This window comes from Channa argus, chromosome 17 (assembly GCF_033026475.1).
Source record: "Channa argus isolate prfri chromosome 17, Channa argus male v1.0, whole genome shotgun sequence".
Lineage (NCBI taxonomy): Eukaryota > Metazoa > Chordata > Actinopteri > Anabantiformes > Channidae > Channa > Channa argus.
In genome coordinates, this window is record NC_090213.1 from 20,266,373 (window position 1) to 20,291,704 (window position 25,332).

Genomic DNA, 25,332 nt, shown 5'->3' on the forward strand with positions numbered 1-25,332 from the left:
CTATTCTTAGTACTTGAATAAATGTGCTCTCTGTTGCTTTTAGTCAGCTATAGAAGAAGTTAGATGTGAAAAGAATTTTAAATTTAACAGAATTACAAACTGGAATATTGTTTGAGAAATGCTGATCAAAAAATAACTTAAGATGTTTAAAATTGTTAAACTTTATATCTTTGAACAGTTGACTGGACAGTGCTTATAGTTCCTTTGGCAGCGCTTTTAAAATATGTGGGCTGTATACTAAGTAATGTTCATTACAGATACCACATGTTGTGCCATGGTAAAGTTCATGTTTGTTATTTTTGCCTATTTTGTTGGCTACAAACTGCACACGCAGGAACTTTACTCCCTGTCATGCCCCTGGTCAAGGGAAACATAGGTAGAACACAATGTGCTCCCCCATTCTTCCCAATCGCTAAGCAAAACCAGCACGACCAAGCGTTCAAGAACAAAATGGTACCAATTTCTTTGCTTCAGAGGTGAACAGTGCCCAAAGCAACAAACAAATAGATCTAACAAAAACCCTACCTTACCTAACCAAATCAAACAAATACACAAAATAAAAGACAGGTTGTAAAACCTAAACTCCCAAGTCAAAACAGGAGAAAATTTAAAATAAAAGGGCTTCTCACTCCTACTGAGGCTCTCTGGTGTTCAATATTTTCAGTGAATTACCTATTTACACACATCAGATATATCTACATACACAAATCATAAATCTTTAATACAGAGTCTGAAACAGAATGCTGGGTTGGTTGGTTGGTTGGGAGTGGCAGAGGTGGAGAGAGAGCTATTCTCATCTGGGGTATATCAAGTTTGTGGTATCATCTTATATGTATTATATACCCAATAAAGTGGCAGTTATTAATTCAAATGGGCCAATCCATGGACACCACAGGAGGATAGTCTCTGTACATAAGAACATTTGCATATAGTTTTTTTCATTATATATTTAAAGTATTTGGACCTTCTAATATTATGGCCACCCTATTTAAAATTAGCAAAGGAACCAATACTGTACACCAGCAGAATTATCACAAACGCAACCACAAGGGGGCACAATCCTGTGTCTTCTTGTGCCAGTCCAATGTCTGGATAAATGCAGAGGGTTGTGTAAGGAAGGGGTTTCTATGTAGAGCATATGCCAAATCAAACATGCAAATCTTAACTTCCAAACTTGATCAGAGTTCCATACTGGATCGGTCGCGGGTTGAGTTAACAACAGTTGCCACTGGTGATGTTAACTTACAGGGTGCTGGTGGAAATAGGGCTACCGTTGGTCGAAGAAGTAAAGCTCGTAGAAAGAGAGACATGAGGACAGCCAATAGTGTAGGAAATTAGGGGCTGGAGAGTTTGTTGACATGGTGCAGAGAAGGAAGGTGAATATACTGTGTGTCCAGGAGACCAGGTGGAAATGTAGCAAGGGTAGATGAGTAAGAGCAGGGTTTGAGTTGTTTTGTGGATGGGAAGAGAAATGGAGTAGGAGTTATCCTGAAAGAGTTTGTAAGGAATGTTCTGGAGGTGAAATTAGTATTAAATAGGGTGATGAGTCTGAAGCTGGAAATTGAAGGTGTGATGTTCAATGTTGTTAGTGGTTATGCCCCACAGGAAGGATGTGAGTTACAACAAAAGGAGAATTGCTGGAGTGAGTTAGATGAAGTGATGCAGAGCATCCCCAGAGGTGAGAGAGTGGTGATTGGTGAAGATTTCAATGGACATGTAGGTGATGGGACCAGAGGTGATGAGAATGTGATTTAATGTACTCCAAGAGGTAATTAATGACTAGGGTGGTAACTGGACTTCAATTTACCTCCATTTATATCAAATTTTGACTTTGATCTTTTACGACCACATGTTTTAAGCTTAATATTTTTTTTATTAATTTTGATTACTTGTAGATGTTTTAACGTTGAAAATTATTTTGTAAACCTTTTATTAAATCATCAGCATTTTCAGCTGTTTTTCTCACCATACCTCTATCACTATGATGGGTGTTAAGATAAGAAAGGCTGCTTAGCTGGCAGCATTGTCTGAAGAGTGAATAGATTTTATCTTAGCTAGAGCAACTACGCCGGGGTTCAGTGTCTTGCTCATGGACCCTGTAACATGTGACAGGAGGAGCTGGGGATCAAACCAACAACCATGGGATTGGTGGATGACTGCTCGTGTGTGTGTCCTGCGGTGGAGGTTGAAGATCACTACTTCATTTATTGTTCAGTCACAATTGTATACTAGTACACTCTTTACATTTATGAAAGATATAGAAAACACTAGACCTTTTATTGCAGAAGAATACAGTAAAGTGATAAATGTTTGCACTTATATAGCACTTTTCTACCTATTGGCACTCAAAGCGCTTTACACTGCTTCTTATTCACACTCACAATCACACACACACTCACACACCGATGGGGGAGCTGCTATGCAGCTGGCCAACACTCACCCGGAGCAACTAAGTTGGGGTTCAGTGTCTTGCTCAAGGACACTTCGACGTGTGACCGGAGGAGCCCGGGATTAAACCAACAACTGTGAGATTGGTGGACAACTGCTCTAACTTCCTGCACCACAGTCGTGATGTAAACATAAACCCAACAGAGAATGACAGCAATTTAATAACAGAAAAAATACTATTGCACATGTATTACCTTCTAAAATAACGTTATATTAAATATTTCATAATTGTTTCTATGCTTATTAAAATAATTACAATTAAATAATTACAAGTAAAATAAATAGTTAATAATAGTTATTTATATATATGATCAAATGTTTATTTTTCTGTTCAGCTGTTTCTTGTCCAGCTTCCTCTATTCCTTATTAACACTTATGAAGAAAAAGTGTAATTTTTAATCTGAAATATCACACACTGTTTCCTTTGATGTGCACTGTCACACATATTTGACAAATATTTGAATTATAAATGAGATGTTAAGGAAACAGACAAAACATACACCGTGCCTCAGGCTACATCTCTCCTCATTGTATATCATTTCTATGTGTCTCTCTGTCTCCCCATCTCCATTGTGTTTACTGCCCCTCCTCAGCTACCCCACCCTCCAACAACACCACCACCACACCACCTTAGTAAACTCCATCTGAAGGGAGACTGATTCAGTATGTCAGGCGCTGTCTTGAATGTAATAAATTGCCATTGAGCTTGGGAATGATGCATCTCTGCTGACACATGACCAGAGAACTGTCCTGTGCACCACCAATATTGACCCCTTATTCTATCACACACACACATAGAAACGCACACAATGAAAGAGAAGTGATTGAGGTAACCTTCTAAACAAAAAGCTCAACAATACACTAGGTAATTGAACCCACTTTTATAAAGAAAATGTGTAAAAAAATAAAAATAAAAATTCATAGCTAGGGCACCAACACCTCATTGTCTCCTTTAGTTCTGTCTAATTTTCTATGTTTTGGGTAATGGCTACTGCAACACCAGAATTTAATTAAGATTAATCAAGTATCTATCTTTGTCCAGTAGGACCAATCTATAGTAATGCAGTTGTATGCAAAAGTAACTATGCCCATGTTTTTAAAATGTAAAACGGATTAATACAAAAATTGTTTTTAATCAACATAATATGGAATATTCTAATAATATCATTTTTTAAGTCTTCAAGCTTAATTTAGGTTTTAAGTTACGTTTTAGGTTTAAGTTTGCATTCCACTTCATGCCATATTTTTTTAACATGATAAACACAATAGAAAGGCATATACAGATGGTAAATGGTTTGCACTTAAATAGTGCTTTTCTACCTATTTGCACTCAAAGCACTTTACACACTCACTATCACACACACTCATACACTGATGGGGGACCGATGCTATGCAGCTGGCCATCACTCACCGGGAGCAACTAAGTTGGGGTTCAGTGTCTTGCTCAAGGACACTTCAACATGTGACCAGAGGAGCCGGGGACGGATTGAACCAACAACTGTGAGATTTGTGGACAACCGCTCTACCTTCCTGTGCCACAGTGGCCCCTATGTCCTTCCATCAAAAGAAGTAATGAGTAATTTATAAGTAACAGTCAAAGGAATGTATAACAAAGTTATTGTAAAATAATTGATGGATTATTTCAAAAACCTTAAATAACAGTTGTACTAGCTGCATTAAATATTATGTTGATGAAAAAAATCTTTGGTCACCCTATTTTCTAAATAAGTGGATAGAAACCTTTCCTCCAAATGTACATCTATTTTTATTTATTGTAGATTATAGTGTATGTACACTATGCTATGATTCATATCGCTGTTAAGCATTTTTCACAATATATTGTTTGGGTTTTTTAATTTGTTTTCTTTTCAGGCAGCCAGTGCTTTCAGTTATTTTCCGAATATGCAGAAGTTGCTACAGTTAAGTAGGTAGCCTAATCCAACAATGTGACATAAGGTCAAAGATCACTTTGAATGCAAAGTTTAAATGCATTAGAGGCGGTAGCATCTTGAAAAAAAAAATCCAATATATTATATAATGTTTGTACATAGAAAAGCCATCTAAACATTTATTGTTTAGTCTATGGGTTTATTTTGAAAGTCATTACCGGAAGACAAAGTTTGACAACAAAGGAACTTGCTAACAGATGGGTTGGTAGCAAACTGTGTTAATCAGCGTGTCGCTTCTATAAGCGGCTACACAGCAGACCTGCGGACAGGGAGCGTGTCGGCGCGCAGTGATATGGACACCAAAACAAACAGAGGCAAGGACTGATTCACGGATCCTGCGAAAAGGCAAACTGACACACCACATATTCAGATATCAATAATCCTGCTTTTAAAGACCTGTTTTCACCAATTTGCCTTATTTTCAGTCATTATTTGCTTGTTTGATGCGACAGAACAGGATTATAATTCTCTGTTGGATTTTTAACTTTTCATCAACACGAAACTTATCTGTTCACGACTGGCAGTTGCGAACGGAGATGACACAAAGGGTAATTTGATAATTGTTTTGTTTTATTTTTTCTAATGATAAACAATGCTTAATGCTTTTAACGGGGTAATTCCTAATAACATAGATTTATGTTACATTTTTAATACAGGCAAGATGCGAACATTTCAAACATCTTCAGCAAATTTTATTCTAAAATCATTTTTCTTATTTCTCTAAGGAGATTAATAGGGTTGGGGCTATGCTTTTACTGAAAACTATCCTACACTTTGCTGTTGTGTCACCAGTGTTTACTTCGACGTTTCCCGAATTCAGTTTTAATGTACAATTTGTTTCCTTCACATGTTCATGCTCTAATGCCATTTACACCATTTATCGCAGTACGATGAACTTGGTCATTATGGAGGTGGAATGGACGGAGTCGGAGACACCACTTCCATGTATGGAGAGCCGCACGCCCCCCGGCGCCTGACCCAGGTCCACCACCTGAACCACGGGCCGCCCCCCCATCCGACACAGCCCTATGGGGCCCATGTGCAGCACAACATCATGCCCACAAACATGGGTAGCGCCGTAAATGATGCACTGAAGAGAGACAAAGACCAAATATATGGGTGTGGATATAAAATAAACAAAAATGCAATAGGGAGAATTATAGCTAAATAAAGCAGGGCAGAATGACATTTCATACGAATTATGCCTACCTACACAAACCCATTTGGTTTTTTAACAATATATTTGCTCGGGAGACCAAGTGATTTCAGTTGCGATTAGAATGTAAATATATTTTTTTCTTCTTTTGAACAAAATTAAATAACCTTATATCTCAGGACACCAAGGATAATCACGAATATTTGAAAAGACGGCTTGAAGAGGAAGATAAAACAATCTGAGTAGGAAAAAAATCTGATAGGCTAAATAAAATTGTGGCGTTCATGTGAAATGTAATCTGCCGCTGCTTTGGTCCAGGCAATATTTTATGTGCATGTATATTTGAGAATTAAACAGGCCTCTATACTCCTGTGACGCAGCCACCCTTTATTTCCTTTGCTGGCTCTGGTGTTCGAGAAGTGCGAGCTGGCGACCTGCACGCCCAGAGAACCCGGTGTGGCGGGCGGAGACGTCTGCTCCTCCGACTCCTTCAACGAAGACATTGCCGTGTTCGCAAAACAGGTTCGGCAAACTGAATAAATTGAACATAAGGGGCCGTTTTAGTTCCTAGAAAGCTAAAGGGTTAAACAATAAAAAAAAAAAAAAATGTTTGAAAACGAATCTATTATATTCATCATTTCTCTTCCTTAGATCCGCACAGAGAAACCTTTATTTTCCTCGAACCCAGAGCTGGATAACTTGGTAAGCTCATCGTTTTTGGTACCGCGCTATTTAGACTCTGCTTGCACATAGCGTTACCTGTCCGGGGCTACTTCTTTTTATAATGAAAAGTATATTTTTTTAAATAAAAAAGCTTTACTGACATGCATGTTTGTCTCGTCGTCATCCTTATATTCTGACGTCCTTTGCGGTAAGTAATTTGAAAATATATTTTCAGATGATTCAAGCGATTCAAGTACTACGATTTCATCTCCTGGAATTAGAAAAGGTAAATTTGATCTGTGTATAAGCAATTATGACTATAATTGATCCACCAATATAACATTTTATACCCTCAGACTCAGCTAAAATCGCATACTCTAATAAAAGTCTGCATTCTGCAGGTTCATGAGCTCTGTGATAATTTCTGCCACCGGTACATCAGCTGTCTGAAAGGCAAAATGCCAATCGATCTGGTCATAGAGGAGCGAGATGTCTGCAAGTCCGACTTCGACGACCTGACGGGATCCTCTACCAATCTTGCAGATCATGTAAGTTAAACATGCAAAAATTACAGAGTCACATGAGTGAATAAAGGTTGTTTATCAGTGGCAAGAAAATATTTTACGACGCATAAGTTTACATTAATTATTACTGTTTTTGAAAGAGTAGCATGTGGCTGTTCTTCACATGTTCAAGTGGCTGACAGCTTTTATAGTTGTTAGTTTCCAAACTTAAGGTTGGTTTCTTGTGAATTTTTTAATGCAAAGAATGCCCTTCTGTGGGCCTCAAATTAATATAACCCCCCCCCCCCAAAAAAAAGCCACGTTTAGTAGAACTTTGCAGGACAATTTGGAAGTTAGTAGACTATTTGGGTTGTAGTATTACATTATTTATTTTAAAAGACCATGTGGCAAAAAGGTTGATAGTGACAACTGTAGACCAATGCATTTGTCAAGAGGAGCTACTAACTTTTCATGGAGTTAATCTAACACAATATTAAAGTTTAAATTCTGAATTTAAACTGAATAGATATTAAATCTTGTTGGGTTAGGTGTGGGCTGTCGTACTGTGCTATACAAAGTTTATTTCAAGACAGAAAAATGATTCTCTGATGAGAATTAAAATTGGCAGTTGATATTTGTTATTCATTTCTTTAAAACTTTTCTATTTGAAAAAGGATTTTGAACATTTTTATGGTACAACATAAATATAATTTGCCATCATTGACTGTGTTTGCTGTTGGGTTGCTGGTGGTTGCAGTGGGATCTTGCTCTGGTCTTTCTCTGTCAATTTTGCAAGAGTAGAGGGATGTTTTGTCAGGCTTAATCCCTGCTGTGGACGTTAATGTTTTCATATTTGTGGCACCTCTGTTCAGTTATAAGGAAATAAATTAAGATGCTGAAACAATTCAAGGTGTAGCAGCTGCAGGCATGATTTCACATAGTGCTTTAAGATATTCCAGTCAGTCATAACAGTCAGTCAGTCTTGTGTCATTCATTCATGTGTTTCGGTGGTGTCTCATAATTGAACTACATTCGAAATTCATGAGCTCATGGTTGTTGTAAATAGGGTCATTGAAAATAAATACTGATTTCTGTATTATCAGAAATGCTCATGAAAATAACAGCAAAATGCAGTTTTTAAGATGTGCATTTAAAAACTCACAGATCAAGAGCAACAAAAGGCTGAAATAGTTATTTTTTTAATTTTGCTTTGCAGAGAGTAATACCTTTTTTATTTTGGCAGAAAACCTTTTAAATATTAAAACTGGAAAAATATTGTCTAGCTGTCATGTCAGTGAAGGACATCTGTATTGGCCACAGCGACATACTGAACATGCATGTACTGTGCGTTCTCTTTTTTTTTCTGTCTTCTGCATCACTTAACAGGGTGTCCACGTGTGTGTATGTGTCTCAGGCCATCAGTTGAGACAGGGTACTGTCTTGTACGAATAATTCCACTGAAGTGTTTGTGGGATACTATTCATCAAGCACAAAGGCTAAAAACAGTTCTTGTGAGTTTACAGAATGTTTTTGTGTAAGAAATTCATTTGATTGTACATTTGGGCCATAGCTCAGAATGTGAAGGCTTATTCTGAGGGTTTGGCATGAATCTGCTGATTGCAGAAAACAAACAAACAAAAAAAATGTAAACAATTTTTCTACTATAGTGCATCTAGAAAATATTCACAGCGCTTAACTTTTTCCAAATTTGTTATGTTATAGCCTTACTCTATAATGGATCAAATTCCTTATTTCTCTCAAAATTCTAAAAACAATACCTCATGATGACATGTGAAAGAAGTTTGTTTGAAATCTTTGCAAATTTATTAAAAATAAATAAATACACTATAAATTCAGCTCTGGTACATCCTGTTTTTTACTGATCGTCCTTGTAATGTTTATAACATTTCATTGAAGTCCACCTACTGCAAATCCAATTGATTGGAGATGATTTGGAAACGCAGAAACCTGTCTATATAAGGTCCCACGATTAACAGTGAGTCTTAGAGCACAAACCAAGCCATGAATCCAAGAAATTGTCTGTAGCCCTCCAAGACAGGATTGTATCGAGGTACAGATCTAGGGAAGGGTACAGAAACATATTTGTAGCATCGAAGGTCCCAATGAGCACATCGGCCTCCCTCATTCTTAAATGGAAGAAGTTCAGAACCACCAGGAGTCTTCCTAGACTGGGCTGGCCAGCCAAACTGAGAAATCGAGAAGGGCTTGAGTCAGGGAGGTGACCAAAAACCAGATGGTCGCTCTTTCTAGAAGAACAACCATCTCTGCAGCAGTCCACCAATCATCATGTTGTGGGGATGTTTTTTAGCAGCAGGAACTGGGAGAAATCTCAGGATCAAGGGGAAGATGAATCCAGCAATTTACAGTGACATGCTTGATGAAAACCTTTTCCAGAGCTCTCTGAAACTCTTGCTGAGGCAACGGTTCATCTTTCAACAGGACAACGACCCTAAGCACACAGCCAAGATAACAAAGCCGGGGCTAGGGGACATCTCTGTAAAAGTCCGTGACTGGCCCAGCCAGAGCCAGACTTGAACCTCACTGAACATCTCTGGAGAGATCTGAAAATGGCTCTTAACCAACGAGCCATCCAGCGTGATGGAGGTTGAGCGTTACTGCAAATAAGAATGAGAAACTGCCCAAAAATAGGTGCTTGCAATATCATACTCAAAAAGACTTGAGGCTCTAATTGGTGCTAAAGGTGCTTCAACAATGTATTAAGCAAAGATGGTGATTACTTACCTATATGTGATTTTTAAAATATTTTTAATTTTAACAAATTTGCAAAGATTTCAAACAAGTTTCTTTCACGCTGTCATTATGGGGTATTTGCAGAATTTTTGTTAAATTATGAATTTAATCTATTTTGAAATAAGGCTATAACATAACAAAATGTGGAAAAAGTTAAGTTAATACTTTCTTGATGCGGTAAGTGAATGAATGAATCCATACACATTCAAAATCCAAGAATTTAAGTCAGACTTTTGCTAATTTTTGTAACAACATCATAACTGGCTGATTAATATTGGTATATTGAAACTATGTTTGACTTGATTGTAGTGAACCAGCATGTCTTTTGAAAAAACACAGCCTTAATACAATACAATACCTATCTGTTGGTGCAGAAATTTGCTGTTTGGTGTAGGAATGTGAATCTTCTTCTTTTTCTTTTCCTTTCGGCTGTTCCCTTTCAGGGCTCGCCGCAGCAAGTCATGAGCCTCCATTTAACTCTGTCCTCTGCGTCCTCTTCTCTCACACCAACTAACTTCATGTCCTCTCTCACTACATCCATAAATCTCCTCTTTGGTCTTCCTCTAGACCTCCTGCCTGGCAGCTCCAACCTCAGCATCCTTCTACCAATATATTCAGTTTCTCTGAAAATGTCCAAACCACCTCAATCTGGCCTCTCTGACTTTATCTCCAAAACATCTAACATGAGCTGTCCCTCTGATGTCCTCATTCCTGATCCTGTCCATCCTCGTCACTCCCAAAGAGAACCTCAACATCTTAAGCTCTGCTACCTCCAGCTCTGCCTCCTGTCTTTTCTTCAGTGCCACTGTCTCTAAGCCGAACAACATCTCTGGTCTCACCACCGTCTTGAACATCTTTTCTTTTATTCTCGCTGATACTCTTTTATCACACAACACACCTGACACTTTTCTCCACCTGTTCCAACCTGCTTGAACTCGCCTCTTCACCTCTTTTCCACACTCTCCGTTGCTCTGAACCGTTGACCCTAAGTACTTAAAGTCCTGCACCTTCTTCACCTCTGCTCCCTGTAACCTCACCGTTCTACCTCCCTCTCATTGACACACATGTATTTTGTCTTACTGCGGCTAAGCTTCATTCCTCTGTTTTCCAGAGCAAACCTCCACCTCTCTAGATTTTCCTCCACCTGATCTCTGCTCTCTGCTCTCACTACAAATCACAATGTCATCTGCAAACGTCATAGTCAATGGAGATTCCTGTCTAACCTCATCTGTCAGCCTGTCCATCACCAGAGCAAACAAGAAGGGGCTCAGAGCTGATCCTTGATGCAGACCCACCTCCCCCTTGAACTCCTCTGTCACACCTACAGCACCTCACCACCGTCTTACAGCTCTCATACATGTCCTGCACCACTCTAACATACTTCTCTGCCACTCCAGACGTCCTCATACAATACCACAGCTCCTCTCTCGGCACCCTGTCATACACTTTCTCTAAATCTACGAAGACACAAAGCAACTCCCTATGACCTTCTCTGTACTTCTCCATCAGCATCCTCAAAGCAAATACTGCATCTGTTGGACTCTTTCTAGGCATGAAACCATATTGATGCTCACAAATGTTCACCTCTGCCCTTAGCCGAGCTTCCACTACTCTTTCCCACAACTTCATTGTGTGGCTCATGAGCTTTATTCCTCTGTAGTTGCCACAACTCTGCACATCTCCCTTGTTCTTAAAAATTGGTACCGGTTCACTTTTCCTCCAGTCCTCTGGCATCTTCTCACTCTCCAAGATCTTGTTAAACAAACTAGTCAGAAACTCTACTGCCACCTCTCCTAGACACTTCCATACCTCCACAGGTTTGTCATCAGGACCAACTGCCTTTCCGCTCTTCATCCTCTTCAACGTCCTCCTCACTTCACTCTTACTAATCTTTGCTACTTCTAATTTTCCTCATTCATCAACTTTTTAAAGTTCTCCTTTCATTTTCCCATCACACTCCTGGTCAATATATTTCCATCCTCATCTTTAATCACTCTAACCTGCTGCACATGCTTCCCATCTCTATCTCTTTGTCTGGCCAACCTGTACAAATCCACCAATCCCTCTTTAGTGTCCAACCTAACATACAAGTCCTCATATGCTCTTTGTTTGGCCTTTGCCACCTCTATCTTCACCTTACGCTGTATCTCCCTGTACTCCTGTCTACTCTCTTCTGTCCTCTCAGTGTCCCACTTCTTCTTAGCTAACCTCTTTCTCTGTATACACTCCTGAACTTCCTCGTTTCACCACCAAGTCTGTATGTCCACTTTCCTCTTTCCAGATGACACACTGAGTACCCTCCTACCTGTCTCCCTGATCACATTAGCTGTAGGAATGTGAATATGTCTTAATAATCTGAACAACAGTTTCAACAAAAGTTGTAATTTCTGTGTGACTAATTTCTGTGAAAAGACAGATTATAATTAAGAGGCTACTGTGCCTTTGTCCCAAATCTGCTGTTTGCTTGTCTGAGGGGCCAGGCTAGTCGGCCTAGAAATACAGGCCCAGTAAAATTTCTCCCCAAAGCTAATCACAGAAACAGCCAGCAAAACCCCTCTTGGTAGAGGACTACTGCCCTAAATTTTTGCACCTACTCTGATAAATATTTACATCTAACCTGCTAAAAGAATGGAAATGTTGTTGGCGTCTCACTTTTTTGCATGGTTAGCTTACTATGTTAACCATGCTATTCAGCTACCTTTGGGGTGCCTGTCTCACTTTGGGGAAGTGCATAATTTGACCTCATGCTCAATCTAGTGGACCTTCCTCAACTTTTTCCCTCTCTTGTGTTCTCCCTTTCGCTCTCATCTCCTGTCCCCTGGTGTGTGAACCTCTCTTTGACCTCTCAGAACCCAGCATCCTGGAGAGATATGGATGACGTCCACTCCACACCCTCTGTGGGCACCCCAGGACCATCTAGTGGGGGACACATCTCCCAGAGTGGTGACAACACCAGTGAGCTTGGTAAGGGTGTCCGCAGGCTTCCTGCATCCTCCTCTGTATCAAAGAGTTGACTTTTTCCTGACCTCTTTTGAGGCATTGGCTCTGCTGCCTAGTGACTCTGGAGATTCTCGATGGAAGTTCATGCACTTACTTAATCTTTTCACATGATCTTATTTGTACGGCTGATAATTAGATAATTCAGAAGGACTGCTCTGATAGGTTTTTATAACTGTAATTCTACTCCATGCTTCAATCACCAGAACTACTTACCAACAAATTTGCTTATGTTTTAAAATTGTTCATAGAGGAAATTAAAAATGTTTGAAATTTAAAGTTTTCAGCATGACCTAATTGACTGAATAGACTTAGTAGGGAAAGAAGAAAATAATTAGATTTGAGAGAAAGTGTAGCTACTATTGATGTTATGCCAATTTGGCTATTGACAAAGCTAATAACAGAGAAAAAATATACTTCCCCACCAGATTTTATTTTCAGCAACAACACAAAGATCTAAATTACATTTAGATCTTTAATATAGTAAACTATAACAAAACAAAATAGAATTGCTAGGCTAAAAAGGATGTAAATTTGCCTATGAAAAATGAAGAACAAGCAATGGCAATTACTGTTACCTTCCTTTGCTACTAAGGATCCCTCATTTTTAGTCAGTTATAGGTTGGTGAGCAGAAAAGATTCTGAGTTTACTTTAGATGTCTGTTGTACTACTGTTTTCTCCATCTAATGCCATTCAACCCTGTCCCTTCGTGTGTCACCCCGCTGCTCCTGCACCTTATGTAAAAAAGTGTGTTTTTTCTCATGTTTGGCTGCCGAAAAAATTGAATGGTCTTTAAACGTTCTAACCTTTTATAAGTAGGCATCAATGAGCAGAGCCTTGGTGAGAACAGTAGGAGGATGCTTTGCAAGACAAGAAGATTAACGAACAATCATAAACAGATCAAGACAAGAAAGAAATTTATTTAGGTTCTCACTTAAGTTAAGACACAAAAAGAGGGTGACATATAAATTTGCAGTGGTGCTGAGGCTTTCAGGCTTTAACCACAGAAAAATGATAGTGGTTTGATTGATGGCTGCATGCTCCTCTGTAAGCTCAGAGATTTTGGGTTGTACCTTGTAAACTCTGTAATATGCAGGGAGTGCTGCTTTGAAATGTCCACCCTCGGGGTTACTGCTAGTGGAAAGAATCTGGAGGAAAGCAGGGGGATGCTTGAAATGTCTATCATAAGGACAGAAATAAAGCTAAGGCAGTGGGAGTGACTAAAAAATGACCACTTTGAAAAATGGAACGTGATGAACAGGATGTGTTGCATGTTTATATCACAATGTGAGCCTAGCGTTGGGGGAAAGGAATGAGCCTTAATACAGTAGAGACATCACAGCTTCAAAAAGGCCCTGTGTAGCGTAAGCTCTAATGTGACTCTTACAAATGCTTTAACTGAAAATGTACAGAAAATTTATCCTTCATTCAAAAAGTGGTCCATTATCACTAGATCTTTTTTTTCCTTTGTTTTCTTTTTCCACACAGAAATCTACCTCTTACTGCCTTGGTGTTGCCAATATGCAAACAGCTTTAAACTCCCCATCAACACTTTCAAATCTTTGTGTGCATTGTCTCAGGCAGGGGATCGGAAATCTTCCAAACTACTACATTTACAGCTGTACATCATATCTCCAGTAAAAAGGGGAGGAGCTCTCACTGATGATGGATCGGGGCCCTGCTGAGCACATTAGACAGGCTACGCTGGCTTTCCATCACTGATGTGGCTGGGGGTGTGGCAATCAGTTCTGCTAGCTTTGTCTTATGGACACTATGCATGGACTACTTTGATCAGCGTAAAAGCCACTGAGGTAAAGAATAGATTGTGGGGAGCACATGAGAAAAGGATATATAATTACATTTAAAAAAAACAGTTTCAAGTTTGAAGAATATCTTACACATAAAAGTGAACCAGTGTTGCCTTTTACTTAGCTTATGTGTCAGCATAAAATGAGTTCAGAAATAATTAGATAAAATTAAACAAGAAACCAAACAAAAACAAAACATGACAGGGAAAATATTCATATTTGCCAAATTGGACTTACATTTTCAGTGGTGTTCACATAAGTGATTTTACAATACAAAGAGTTACACAATATTGATCTAAAAAAGATCTTCATTAGACTTAATTTGTTAGTATTTTAACAAATTAAAATCATCAGGGCTTAAATATAGTCATCTTATCAAATTACTTGGTTTTCATATGCTTTTATATTTGTTCAGTTAAATGAACGGTAACTTTATTCAACACATGGATACATTTGTACATCAAGCTGTAAATAATAAGAAGAAAAAGAAGAAGAAGAATGTAGAATTATAGTAATGCAGTAAATGAAATGTAAATTATTTAATATGTCAAATAATACAGTAGGAATCGAGGAATCTGGAAAATATGGCATATAGCATTTATATAATAATCAAGCCACATTTTTGTTGATTGAGAAATACCACTGATTCAGCAACCCTGTCTCCTAAAAACTACTTTCCTATACAACTAAACTGCGAACACAATTTCAAACACATTATATTTCCTGTGAACGTAATTACCCTACGTTGTCATGTAACGTAAATGTTGAATTGCAAATACGTCGATTGTGAACATATCAAAGAAATGTTACCAGAACGTAATTTTGTCTGCCGAAATATCAAATCTTGCATATTCTACAATCTATATATTCCTATAATTCCTAATATTCCTATAATCTATATTGTTTTCTGCCATAATACACTGTCCTGCAGTACAATGTCCTGTTTGTTTGACTACAGCATTATTAAAGCATTTTATAGTTGTGATTAGGCAGGTATAGGAGCTGGTTAGGGTCTGTGGAAGAACAAGGTCTCATTTTACATAAAACATGTTTTATTGCTTTTAAACACATCCACAATCTTGCTCTACCCCTAGAGTCAGCGACTTTCTTGGCATGGTTTTCTTCGGTGGCCTAAATTGTTGTTTCGGAACGTAATAATTATGATTCCTGCCAAAACTTAATTGCTTTTGTGGTTTAATTTTATAGGAACATAACTTTTTAGTAGACAAGGTTGAATTCAAAGTTGGTGTAGCATTTGGTTCACTTTGCGGTTGTATATACGAACATCTTGCCCATTGTTAAACTAGCTCAGTCATCATCATGTTGCTGTTGAAAGGGCTAAAATAGTATACAGATTTGTATATTTCCAACAACATATGCTGAACAGGGCTAAATGTAGAATGTGTAGAAATGGGTAAAAAGACAGGAAGACTCCTTATTTCCGACGCTGCTCTGTGAGTGTATGTGTGTTTGTATTTTCTTAGCCCTGGGGCAATACTCCAGCCATCCCTGCAGTAATGTCTGCCCTGCCATCATTGTCCCATCTACCCCTCTGGTGTCATACACACAGAACATTGGAAGGCATGGTGGAACAGGGAAGAGGGGCTCAAGTGGTTTGGGGGGTGGGGTCAAGGGGGACTTTTACGCATGTACAACTTTGAGACTGCACCGTTACGAACTGGTTAGATTGGCTGAGTTGCCGGGGAACAGTCAGAAGCGATTAGTGTAGCAGAAGATCTGCCCCGCAGCTTTTACTCTCTCTGGAGCAGAAGAAAGTAGGATGAGGTGGGGTGTAGAGAGTGGGGGATGAAGGGGAGAGCAGTCTGACTTCCTTAGATATAATTAAGCCCAGCAAGGCTTGTTCCTTTTTCTTTCTTAAGAATGAAATTTGTTATGTCTTGTAGCTTTATGACCTGAAGATGCAACATACTTCAGTACGACTCAAATGTAGAACTTAAGTTGTTTTTAGCCCTTTATTATTTATTGAAGATGCTTTCTGATTTATGTAATTACTGCATGACAATGACATTAAATGGCCATGAAAGTGGCATGGCCATGCTAGTCTGATGCTAGTCTGATCTGTTAGTGCAAGAAGTCTTAAAAATATTTAGTCAACAATTTTCCTTCACATTGTGGGTGGTGGTGTTGGTTTTACTAGAATAGACTCTGACAATTCTTCATTATTTCAGCCTAACATTATGTTCATCCTTTCTTGATGAGCATTGAAGATGGGTTATGTTATTGTGTTTTTAGATGTTGTTAATGTTCACCAGCCTTATTTAGCAGTGTACGTACACAGTTAGTTAAATATGTAGGAAGATAACAACCCCATCCCATCAAGAACTGTTTTTTCTAAATGTATCAAATCAAACTAAATCAGAAAATATTCTGGTGGACCAAAATGCATTATCTTGGAATATTTTGTTTAAAGACAAGGGTTCAGTTTCCAGATCTTGTTTGTATATGGTAGTTTCCTGCTTTAATGCAATGCTGCCTGAGAGCACAATGACCATTTCCATTCAGTTTTAGACTTTGTCCCTTGAGATTTCTCTGTATTATCAAAATGTTTCAATGATAATATGGACCCTATATGATAACAGTTTAGAATTCTTTGCAATTTATGTTGGTAAACTTAACTGTGAAAAGATGGGCATCAATCCCTGGACAGAGTGGTGAAACTGCCCCCAGCTTACTGCTGAAAGACTCTCTGGGATACTGTTTTTATACCAAATTATGATACTGAAGATGTTCCATTAGATAGTTTTTTTTGTGTGTGTGGGTAATTTGTTTTTCATAAATTGCATTTCTTGGTTTGTAATATTTGGTATGCTGTCTTCATAATATTTCCTAACTTATCGGGAAATTAGCGATTTTAACAGATAATTTTAATGACATTAAAATGCACACCACCTCTAAATCCTGAGGGATACATTGTTGGGAAAGCAGTAAATTTAGCCCTCTGTTCGCCCTCTACACTGTCTTTGACTAAGAGTATGACACCCATCAAATATTTCATAGCGCAATCCTAGAACCATCGTTTTTAATATTCATTAGTTTAAATATTTAGGCACGAATATAGCTCATGTAGGCTTATTTGATTGATACATCTCTTAAAACAAACAGACGTGCCAGGGCAAATCTTAAGAAATGTAGGGTTTCTGTCCCACCATGGGGGAGGAGTCTCTTAGATGCATTATTCACATGCCCTCCAGGCAGGCTTTCAATGCTTCTCTGCCCTGAGGGCAAGAAAAATAACCACCACTGTTAAAAGTAAATCATCTCATCTGATGCACAAATAATGGCAGAGCAGGAGAATTGGAGAGGAGTATTCAATGCATTGCGAAAGGTAGCAATATATACGATCTCAATTGAAGCCACCTTCTTGCCGAAATCAAGCAAGAATGCTGCTAATGGCAGAATGCAGAGCCAGCCATGAGACTCTGTGCCAGACAATCTGACACAGACATTGTCAGTTAAGATGGATAGGGGATTGGTCAGTGAACACCTGCAACCCACCTACCTACACCCATCTCATTCTGCCTCAGTACCCAAAATGAACACCTCGCTTCCAACTGTATTCATAATTAATTCACAGGCTAGTCTTTTTTTCTTTTCCAAAGTCCTATTAGTCTTAGAAGACAAACAGTCTTCTTTCAAACAGAGGTCACATATAAATAAGAGCACATGGCAGTGAGTTTGACTGCAGTTTGGTTGGTCATTATTTCGTGTCAGGCATATAGCTTCTGCAGTCTACCTCATTACCTCATGTCAAGCGCGTGGCTCAGATTGAATTAATAGCACTTGGTTTTATTGAGCTCCTGCCCTACAAACCTCTTTTCATTATCCAGTGGCCAGGGAATCAAGCAGAGGTAAGAGGAAGATTCTTGCTACTGTGCCACATAGGATGGGAATGCAATTTTTATATGCCTGCCCTGTTGTCCACATTTTATGGGAAGGGGATGATGGTGACATGGCTTTGTTGTTGTGTGAGTTCTTTTGTCTCTAATAACAGGAGATGGCTTGGAGAATAGCCTGGCATCACCAGGCACAGGGGATGAAGATGACCAGGAGAAGAAGAGACAAAAGAAACGAGGCATCTTTCCCAAAGTGGCCACAAATATAATGAGAGCATGGCTTTTCCAGCACCTTACAGTAAGGGAACCTGGGATCCTCTTAAAGTTGCATTACCATACAGTTTTAGCTTTTTATAGGTCCTAAACGCTAAAGTAAACGCAACCTCACACAGATTTCACATAATGCTAAAAATAAATATTTCTAACCAAAGCCCATGAGCTAACAATTGTTTGAATTCCTCTTCAAAACGTATTGAGCCCAGATTTTCCAAAGATATCTTGGAACTAAGTTCATTATTGTTCCACTGTAAGAGAACGGTCCTTTTTGAACCTAGTACAGGTTTTGCAAAGAAATTAACACCCGAAACCTTTCTTCTCTTTCTCTCTCTCTCTCTCTCTCTCTCTCTCTCTCTCTCTCTCTCTCTCTCTCTCTCTCTCTCTCTCTCTCTCTCTCTCTCTCTCTCTCTCTCTCTCTCTCTCTCTCTCTCTCTCTTTGTCTCTCTCTCTCGCTTTAACCTCTGCTGCTTTTAGATTTGCTGTAAACCCTCAGTTGTTTAGTTTGTAAACGGCCCACACTGGTCCTGTGCCTATAGTAACCCCTTACTTTTGAAAGCCCACCTTTAGATTTTTCAGATAAAAAAGGAGGATAATTGAATTATCCCTTCTCTGTTCCCCATCCCCTTTCAAGCCTAATTTGTTAACCACAAGTGTTTGCCATGCCAGGATGTGCCTATGAAAAGTGTGCATGGGGACTTTGGCTTCTGAAAGGGCTATTTCAACACCCAACATCGATCAATCATTCATCAGTTGTTGAGGGTGTGAAAAGAATGGGATTATGTTTTGTCAGTGTGAGGCCTGTGGTTAGAAGGCCTTTGGGGTAGGGGGAGTCTGTCCACCACAAGCTGTAGCCTCCTGTTTTTGTGAATCATTCTTAGGACCCTTACAGGATCCCCTTCTAAGGAAGCTATACAGAAGGCAGCTGTGAACGGTTCACTTGGTTCACTATATTATTCATTATCAGCCCATTAGCCTGGTCCTAACTGTGGTTTTCATGCAACTCTGAGGTTGAGGCTACAGATTGAGTTTTTGGAACCAACCTAGAATCCACTGATTGACACAAGTGTCAGTATCAATTTAAATTTGATATCTAAGCTGAGATAAAATAAGGAACTACTTGTTTATATGTTACACTTATCCATCTGAAATACCTTATTTATTTAAATTACCACAAAATCTAATTAGAAAAAATATATATATAGTTTTGGTATATGTTTTAATGTAAGGATGCTCTTAAGAAGAGGTAAGATCTAACTCTAAGATCTAACATAATTAACTCTAACTTAATAACAAGGCACAGTCAGCAGAAGTAGCAGGAATGCTTAAGTGTATTAAAATGTTATAGAAAAAGGCCATTTTAAATTAAGGCGATGCAAGCCCATCCCCAGCCGCCAGTGCCGTTCCCAAGCCAGTAGAAATTGGGGAGGGTTGCGTCAGTAAGGGCAATTGGCTTAAAAACTGTGACAAATCAACATCCAGACAAATGATCCGCGGTGGCAACCCTGAACTCACAGGATAAGCCAAAAGGAAAAAAAAAGCCCAGGCACCAAACTGTATCATAACTTGTTCGCTTATGCACTAACTATCAGTGTAAATGTTTATGTTTGTGTGCGTGTGTATGTCCATAATTGTGTTTCAGATTGCATGCGTTCTTTAATGTGTTTTAATGACTGCCAAGCATGTGTGTCTGTATGCAGTCAAAGGTGGTTTTAAAATTTATGCAGAAACTTATTTTACAGTGGTGACCACAAGGGATGACTATTGGCCTCACAGCAACAGATTGAGCACTCTGCACTCAGTACATGGGTACCTCTGTCTACCATCTGCCACCCCCTACCACTGTCTCGCACTCATAGAGTCAGCAAGGGATATATCATGGCAGGGAGGAGTTGAGAGGAGTTGGCCTTATTGGGGCCCTGAACAAAAGCAACTATGTTGCCTCTTTAAATCCCCCAGTTTTCTGTCAGGCAATATCAAATACTGTCAAACAATGCCATGTACTAGCCTTGTGTTCAGGGCCAAACTATGATCAGCATTTATTTCTTCAGTACTCACTTGATAACTCACTTTCAATAATTATTATACATAGGTGAGACATGTACAGAATATGATTTTATTTCCTTAATAGGAGGGTTTCCTTGAGGCCCTTTACTTCATGGCATATTATATGCACAAAGACCTTTGAAGGAATGCCAGCTGCTGGCTTAATTTTTCTTTTTATTTATATATATTTTATATCTTTTGTTGGTTATAGCACCCTTACCCCTCTGAGGAACAAAAGAAACAACTGGCACAAGACACAGGCCTCACAATCCTTCAAGTGAACAACTGGTAGGTGACTCTAAAGCCACATCTAAACATTTTCACATTATAACTTATATATACTGAAATGTACAAATACAAAACACATTTTATACATAAAAATGATATAACATAGTTAATCTTCACATACATTTTGGCTATAAAACGAAAATACAACTGAAAAGGGAAACAATTGCTACAGCCAAAGGTGTGGAGAAAAGATTTTCTACCTCTTCACCAGAAACTCATTTAACTTATATGACTTAGTAGATGAAAAGTGAGCTGCTGTCACTAATGACAAATCCAGTCTTACACACATTCTGGATTTAGTTTCAGAGGATACAATTCTGCATTCATGTGTATCATTTGCTGTACTTGATGATGTGCAGTAGTTTGAATTATTTGAGATAAAAATACTTTATTACTCTTATTACCCATAGTAAAAGCAAACTAGTGGCTTTTTAAGTGTATCAGGTTTCGAAAAGACCTAATTATTAATTCATAATAAAGTCATAAAGATAAAGTCAAAGTATTAGCTATGTGACTTTCTCCATTGCTTCAGATTGTGTCAATAAGAACAAATGAGACCATTTGTTGTCCCTGCTCCCTGGAGACATGCTTTATAATCTGCCAAATTAAAATTATTTTTGAAACCTTTTTGTGAAGCAAAATTTTCAGAAATACCAAGCAATACTAAATATTTTTTTTAGGCAGGTACTACGGCATGTCAGCTTTTCAAAGTTAATTTGACCTCTGTGTCTGGCCTGCATTTATTAGGTAGTGACATTTTATCTGAAGGCTCTCATCTATTCATCAAAATCTTGACATCATAATGTTCTTTTTTCAGGTTTATTAATGCAAGGAGAAGAATAGTGCAGCCTATGATTGACCAGTCCAACAGAGCAGGTAAGACTGCAACTGTAGCGTTTCATTTACCAGATTGATCAAATGGAGCAGATGAGTCTAAGAACAGAATCAATCAAGACACAGATATGCATATGTTGCAGCATCACGGATGTGAAGATGAGGAATTAGAATTAGAATTAGAATATTTGGTTGTCACTATATTGTTTCTTTTATCATTTTACAGTGAATCAGGGTACAGCCTACAGCCCAGATGGCCAACCTATGGGAGGTTTGCTTCTTGATGGGCAGCAGCACATGGGTCTCCGACCTGGGGGTGAGCAATCTCCTGTACATTATCAAAGGGCAAGGGCAAAACTATTTAAGGCTATTTAAAGCTATTTAAAACCCCCAACAACATATAAAACTTTCCAAAATGTGTTTTAGGAACTGAATTAAATTAAAATACATTAAATGGGGCGGCTGTAGCTCAGTTGGTAAAGGCAGTCGTCAATGGACCACAGCGTCAGTGGTTCGATCCCTGCTCCCGGCTACATGTTGAAGTGTCCTTGGGCAAGACACCAAACCCCAAGTTGCACCTTGTTTGTCTGTGTTTGTCTCTCTGTGGCCCTGAGATAGACTGGCGTCTCAGGGCCATAGAGACTTTACTTACTGTCCACTGCCTCCAACTAACCTTAGCTCAAAGATCACAGGCTTTCGGCTTGTCCCTTCAGGGGTCGCCACAGCAAAAGGTGTTCTGCACGTTCATTTAGCATGTTGATTATGGGTGCCCCACCTACCGCAACCCTCCCATTGTATTCTGGCTCGGAACCGACACCAGGGTGGCCCTTGCTGGCTGGTAGATAACCTTAGCTACCGTTAGCTAACTCTGTATGCCAGAACAATGTGCTTCATTACCTGCTGCTGCTGAATCCCAGCTCCTTGGGAATAAAGTTCACAGCACCACAAAAACACTTAATTTACTAGGGTCCCATGCACTGGAAGTACAGAGAATCATTCAGAAGGAACTAAATACTGATTTTAGAATCACTTTAAATAATGGCTTTTGTGATAATCACAGAAAGCGTAATCAATGTTTGCATGCATTTTTTGTAGCATAAGATTGGTGCCCCCTGACATTAATCAGTTTACAATAAAAAAAAATAAATAAAAAAAATTTAAAAAATGGAACAAAACCTACAGTTCAAGCAGAAGTTGTCAGGGGGGACTGGGTCACATACAGTAATGTGCTTTGTCAAACTCTCTCAGTGCTCTGTTATGTTGGTTTCTAATTGTTTTTTACGTCTCATCACAGGTGCCATGGGTATGAACATGGGAATGGATGGACAGTGGCACTACATGTAAAACCACTCTTCTGAGGCAACCCTGTACAACAAGGTGAAGTCTTGTCTTCATTTGGTTGCAACATTAGTCGTCTTACTTTTCTTCCACAGCTGTCACTCATAATTCTGGTCTCCTTTTCCCTTGATTTTTTCTGATTTTCCCTGGAATGACAAAAAAACAGACCATGTCTGTGGGAGCATTACATTAAATATTAATGTTAGTTTATTCTGAGTCAGATTAAATTTTTGACCATCATTTAAGTAATCAGTAATAGCAGATTTGAATTATTTGTGATAAACTGTATTCCTTTCTTGTCCTCCATCAGACTGTGTGGTAGATCAGACTATAGTGCTTATCCCAGATTATAAAATAATTGTATTATCAGTGTGTCACTTTTATTTTGGAACTAAAAAAGACTTTCAGGGGGTGTAAATGTGTCTGTGTGGGTGGGTGAGCTCAATAAAATCAGTATGTGGGAAATATGTTTCTGAAATATGTTTCTGAGTCTTTATCCTGGCCATTTCCTCTTTCCCTCTCCATCAGTCTATCCCCCTCTTTCCCCATTTTTCTTTCTGACCATGTTTTCTCCACCTGGAATCTGATTAAGAATTGGTGTACTATTTCCCCCCTCCCCACCACAGTTCTCAAATGAAGATGTATTGCCTACCGGGGGCAACTGAGCACAGAGAATTTAATTTAACACCCACTCTCCACTGCTCAATGGGCCATACTGTAATGACACTTACTTTGATTAATAGAGCTCTTTATATGTAAATAGAACCAGCATTTGCTTCATTTTTTCATCTGGAACAATTTTCACCAACAGTTCCCCCCTGACTTTGGTAATGAAATAATATGGATGCCTAATCTAAAATTAAATAAATAAATAAATACACCTTGATCTGCCAGATCACACAAGGACTTGATGTGAGAATTTTAATTGTGCTGTATAGATTTGCAATCTTTATTTGGATTTTCTGGTCTGCTTACGATCACTAAAGTTTTTACCATAGACTTGTCTTGTAGATGTTATACCAATATAAGACGGAAAAAAAATGTGTTTCTATTTTTCATGTCCTGCATGTTTTTTTTCTATTCACCTGTACCTGGACAGAGCTGCTGATGGAGCATGAATTTTTAAAATATTTCCATGCCACTGAAACCCAGACAGGTCCACTAAACTCAAAGACTCAGTGCAGAAGATAATGAAGAGCCCTTAGGTCTCAAGCTTAATCAAGCAGTCACAAAAATATATATTATCTCTTACTGAATTAATACTGAAAATATAATAACTATTTTTTGCTTCCCCTAATTTGTTTAGTGTTGGGAGCATATGCTGACTGTGCAGGAAAATAACCATGTGTAATATGGAGGGGGGGTTGTGCACAATAAAGCCAAGAGCTATAACATTTATCCATTATAGAGCATATGAGTGATCTCACCCACTGTTCTCCTTGCTGCATATCACAGCTGACTACTTCATACTGTATGTATTTATCATATATTTGCTATAGTTTATTTCAAAATTCAAAATGATAGACAATAATGAGGCCTAAATCACTTTAATTTAATAATTAAGAGGAAAAGTTGCTGAAATATATAGAAAAAAAATGTAGAAACTGTAGATACTCTGACAACTGAGCTAATGCCATTCTGCTGACGGAGTCATCTGGTTGAGAGCTCCACTTAAAGCTTTTAGTTATTTTCAATCAATCTTTGTTGTAGCATGCTGCTTCCTACAGTATGTATGACAACTCAGTAGTAGTAGTTAGTTTTCATGAAGCAATATTAATTTGTGTAATTAAAAATAGCTGATGTGTATTTTGTGGTTTAAAATTGTTTTAAGACACAGTCCACAAAGCTTTCAATAAAATGTGTAGCCCTATCTCTGTTAACCCATTGTGCTCTGCCTTCTGTGTATACAGGCCTGCATGGTTGGCTCAGGGATCTTTTTTTCACCTGATTGTGGAGTAGCTCTAGCTACACTTCACACCCACTTGACCACTCTGTCACCCACCGGAGGCAGCACACTGGGGCTGTATAGTATCACCATGAAAACCTCTAACCTCTGCACTCAAGGCTCCCCAAAGACTGACTTTAAAGTGAAGAGAGACTCTGAAAAAGAGCAAGGACTCACAATGAAAAGAAGGAGATACCTATCCTCTATTTGCTTTTAAATTATTTATTTATTTTTCTACAACAACTTGTCTTTTCTTAAAATTATCAATAATTATGCCAGTCCTCTTCAAATAACGTGTACAAAGTAACACACACAGCTTATGATAAACACTGCCAAATATGAGACCAGGAACTTGATTTTTTGTGCTGTATAAATGTGTGATCTTCATGTGGCCATTTACCTGTGTGTGGTTGACCTTACAGCTTTTACCGCTGGTATGGTTGAAAGCAAAGACTTT

General features: G+C 38.6%; 1 protein-coding gene across 1 annotated transcript; it reads left to right on the forward strand.

The window, feature by feature from the left end:
* The first annotated feature begins 4,655 nt into the window (after positions 1–4,655).
* On the forward strand, positions 4,656–25,332 carry LOC137103054 (homeobox protein Meis1-like). Its single transcript, XM_067483069.1, has 13 exons — positions 4,656–4,945; positions 5,284–5,516; positions 5,934–6,075; positions 6,205–6,255; positions 6,452–6,502; positions 6,618–6,764; positions 12,341–12,455; positions 18,310–18,449; positions 20,682–20,758; positions 21,576–21,634; positions 21,819–21,908; positions 22,887–22,969; positions 24,841–25,332. The coding sequence occupies exons 1-12, from the start codon at positions 4,841–4,843 to the stop codon at positions 22,934–22,936; spliced, it is 1,260 nt and encodes a 419-aa protein (XP_067339170.1). The 5' UTR covers positions 4,656–4,840; the 3' UTR covers positions 22,937–22,969; positions 24,841–25,332.

What these genes read in the sequence shown, in the direction of transcription:
- LOC137103054 (XM_067483069.1), top strand. Translation starts at nt 4,841, where the DNA reads ATGCGACAGAACAGGATTATAATTCTCTGTTGGATTTTTAACTTTTCA. An exon ending in GACAAAGACCAAATATATGG is followed by an intron (nt 5,517 to 5,933) that starts GTGTGGATATAA and finishes CCTGTGACGCAG; the next exon opens with CCACCCTTTATTTCCTTTGC. An exon ending in CTACCAATCTTGCAGATCAT is followed by an intron (nt 6,765 to 12,340) that starts GTAAGTTAAACA and finishes TTGACCTCTCAG; the next exon opens with AACCCAGCATCCTGGAGAGA.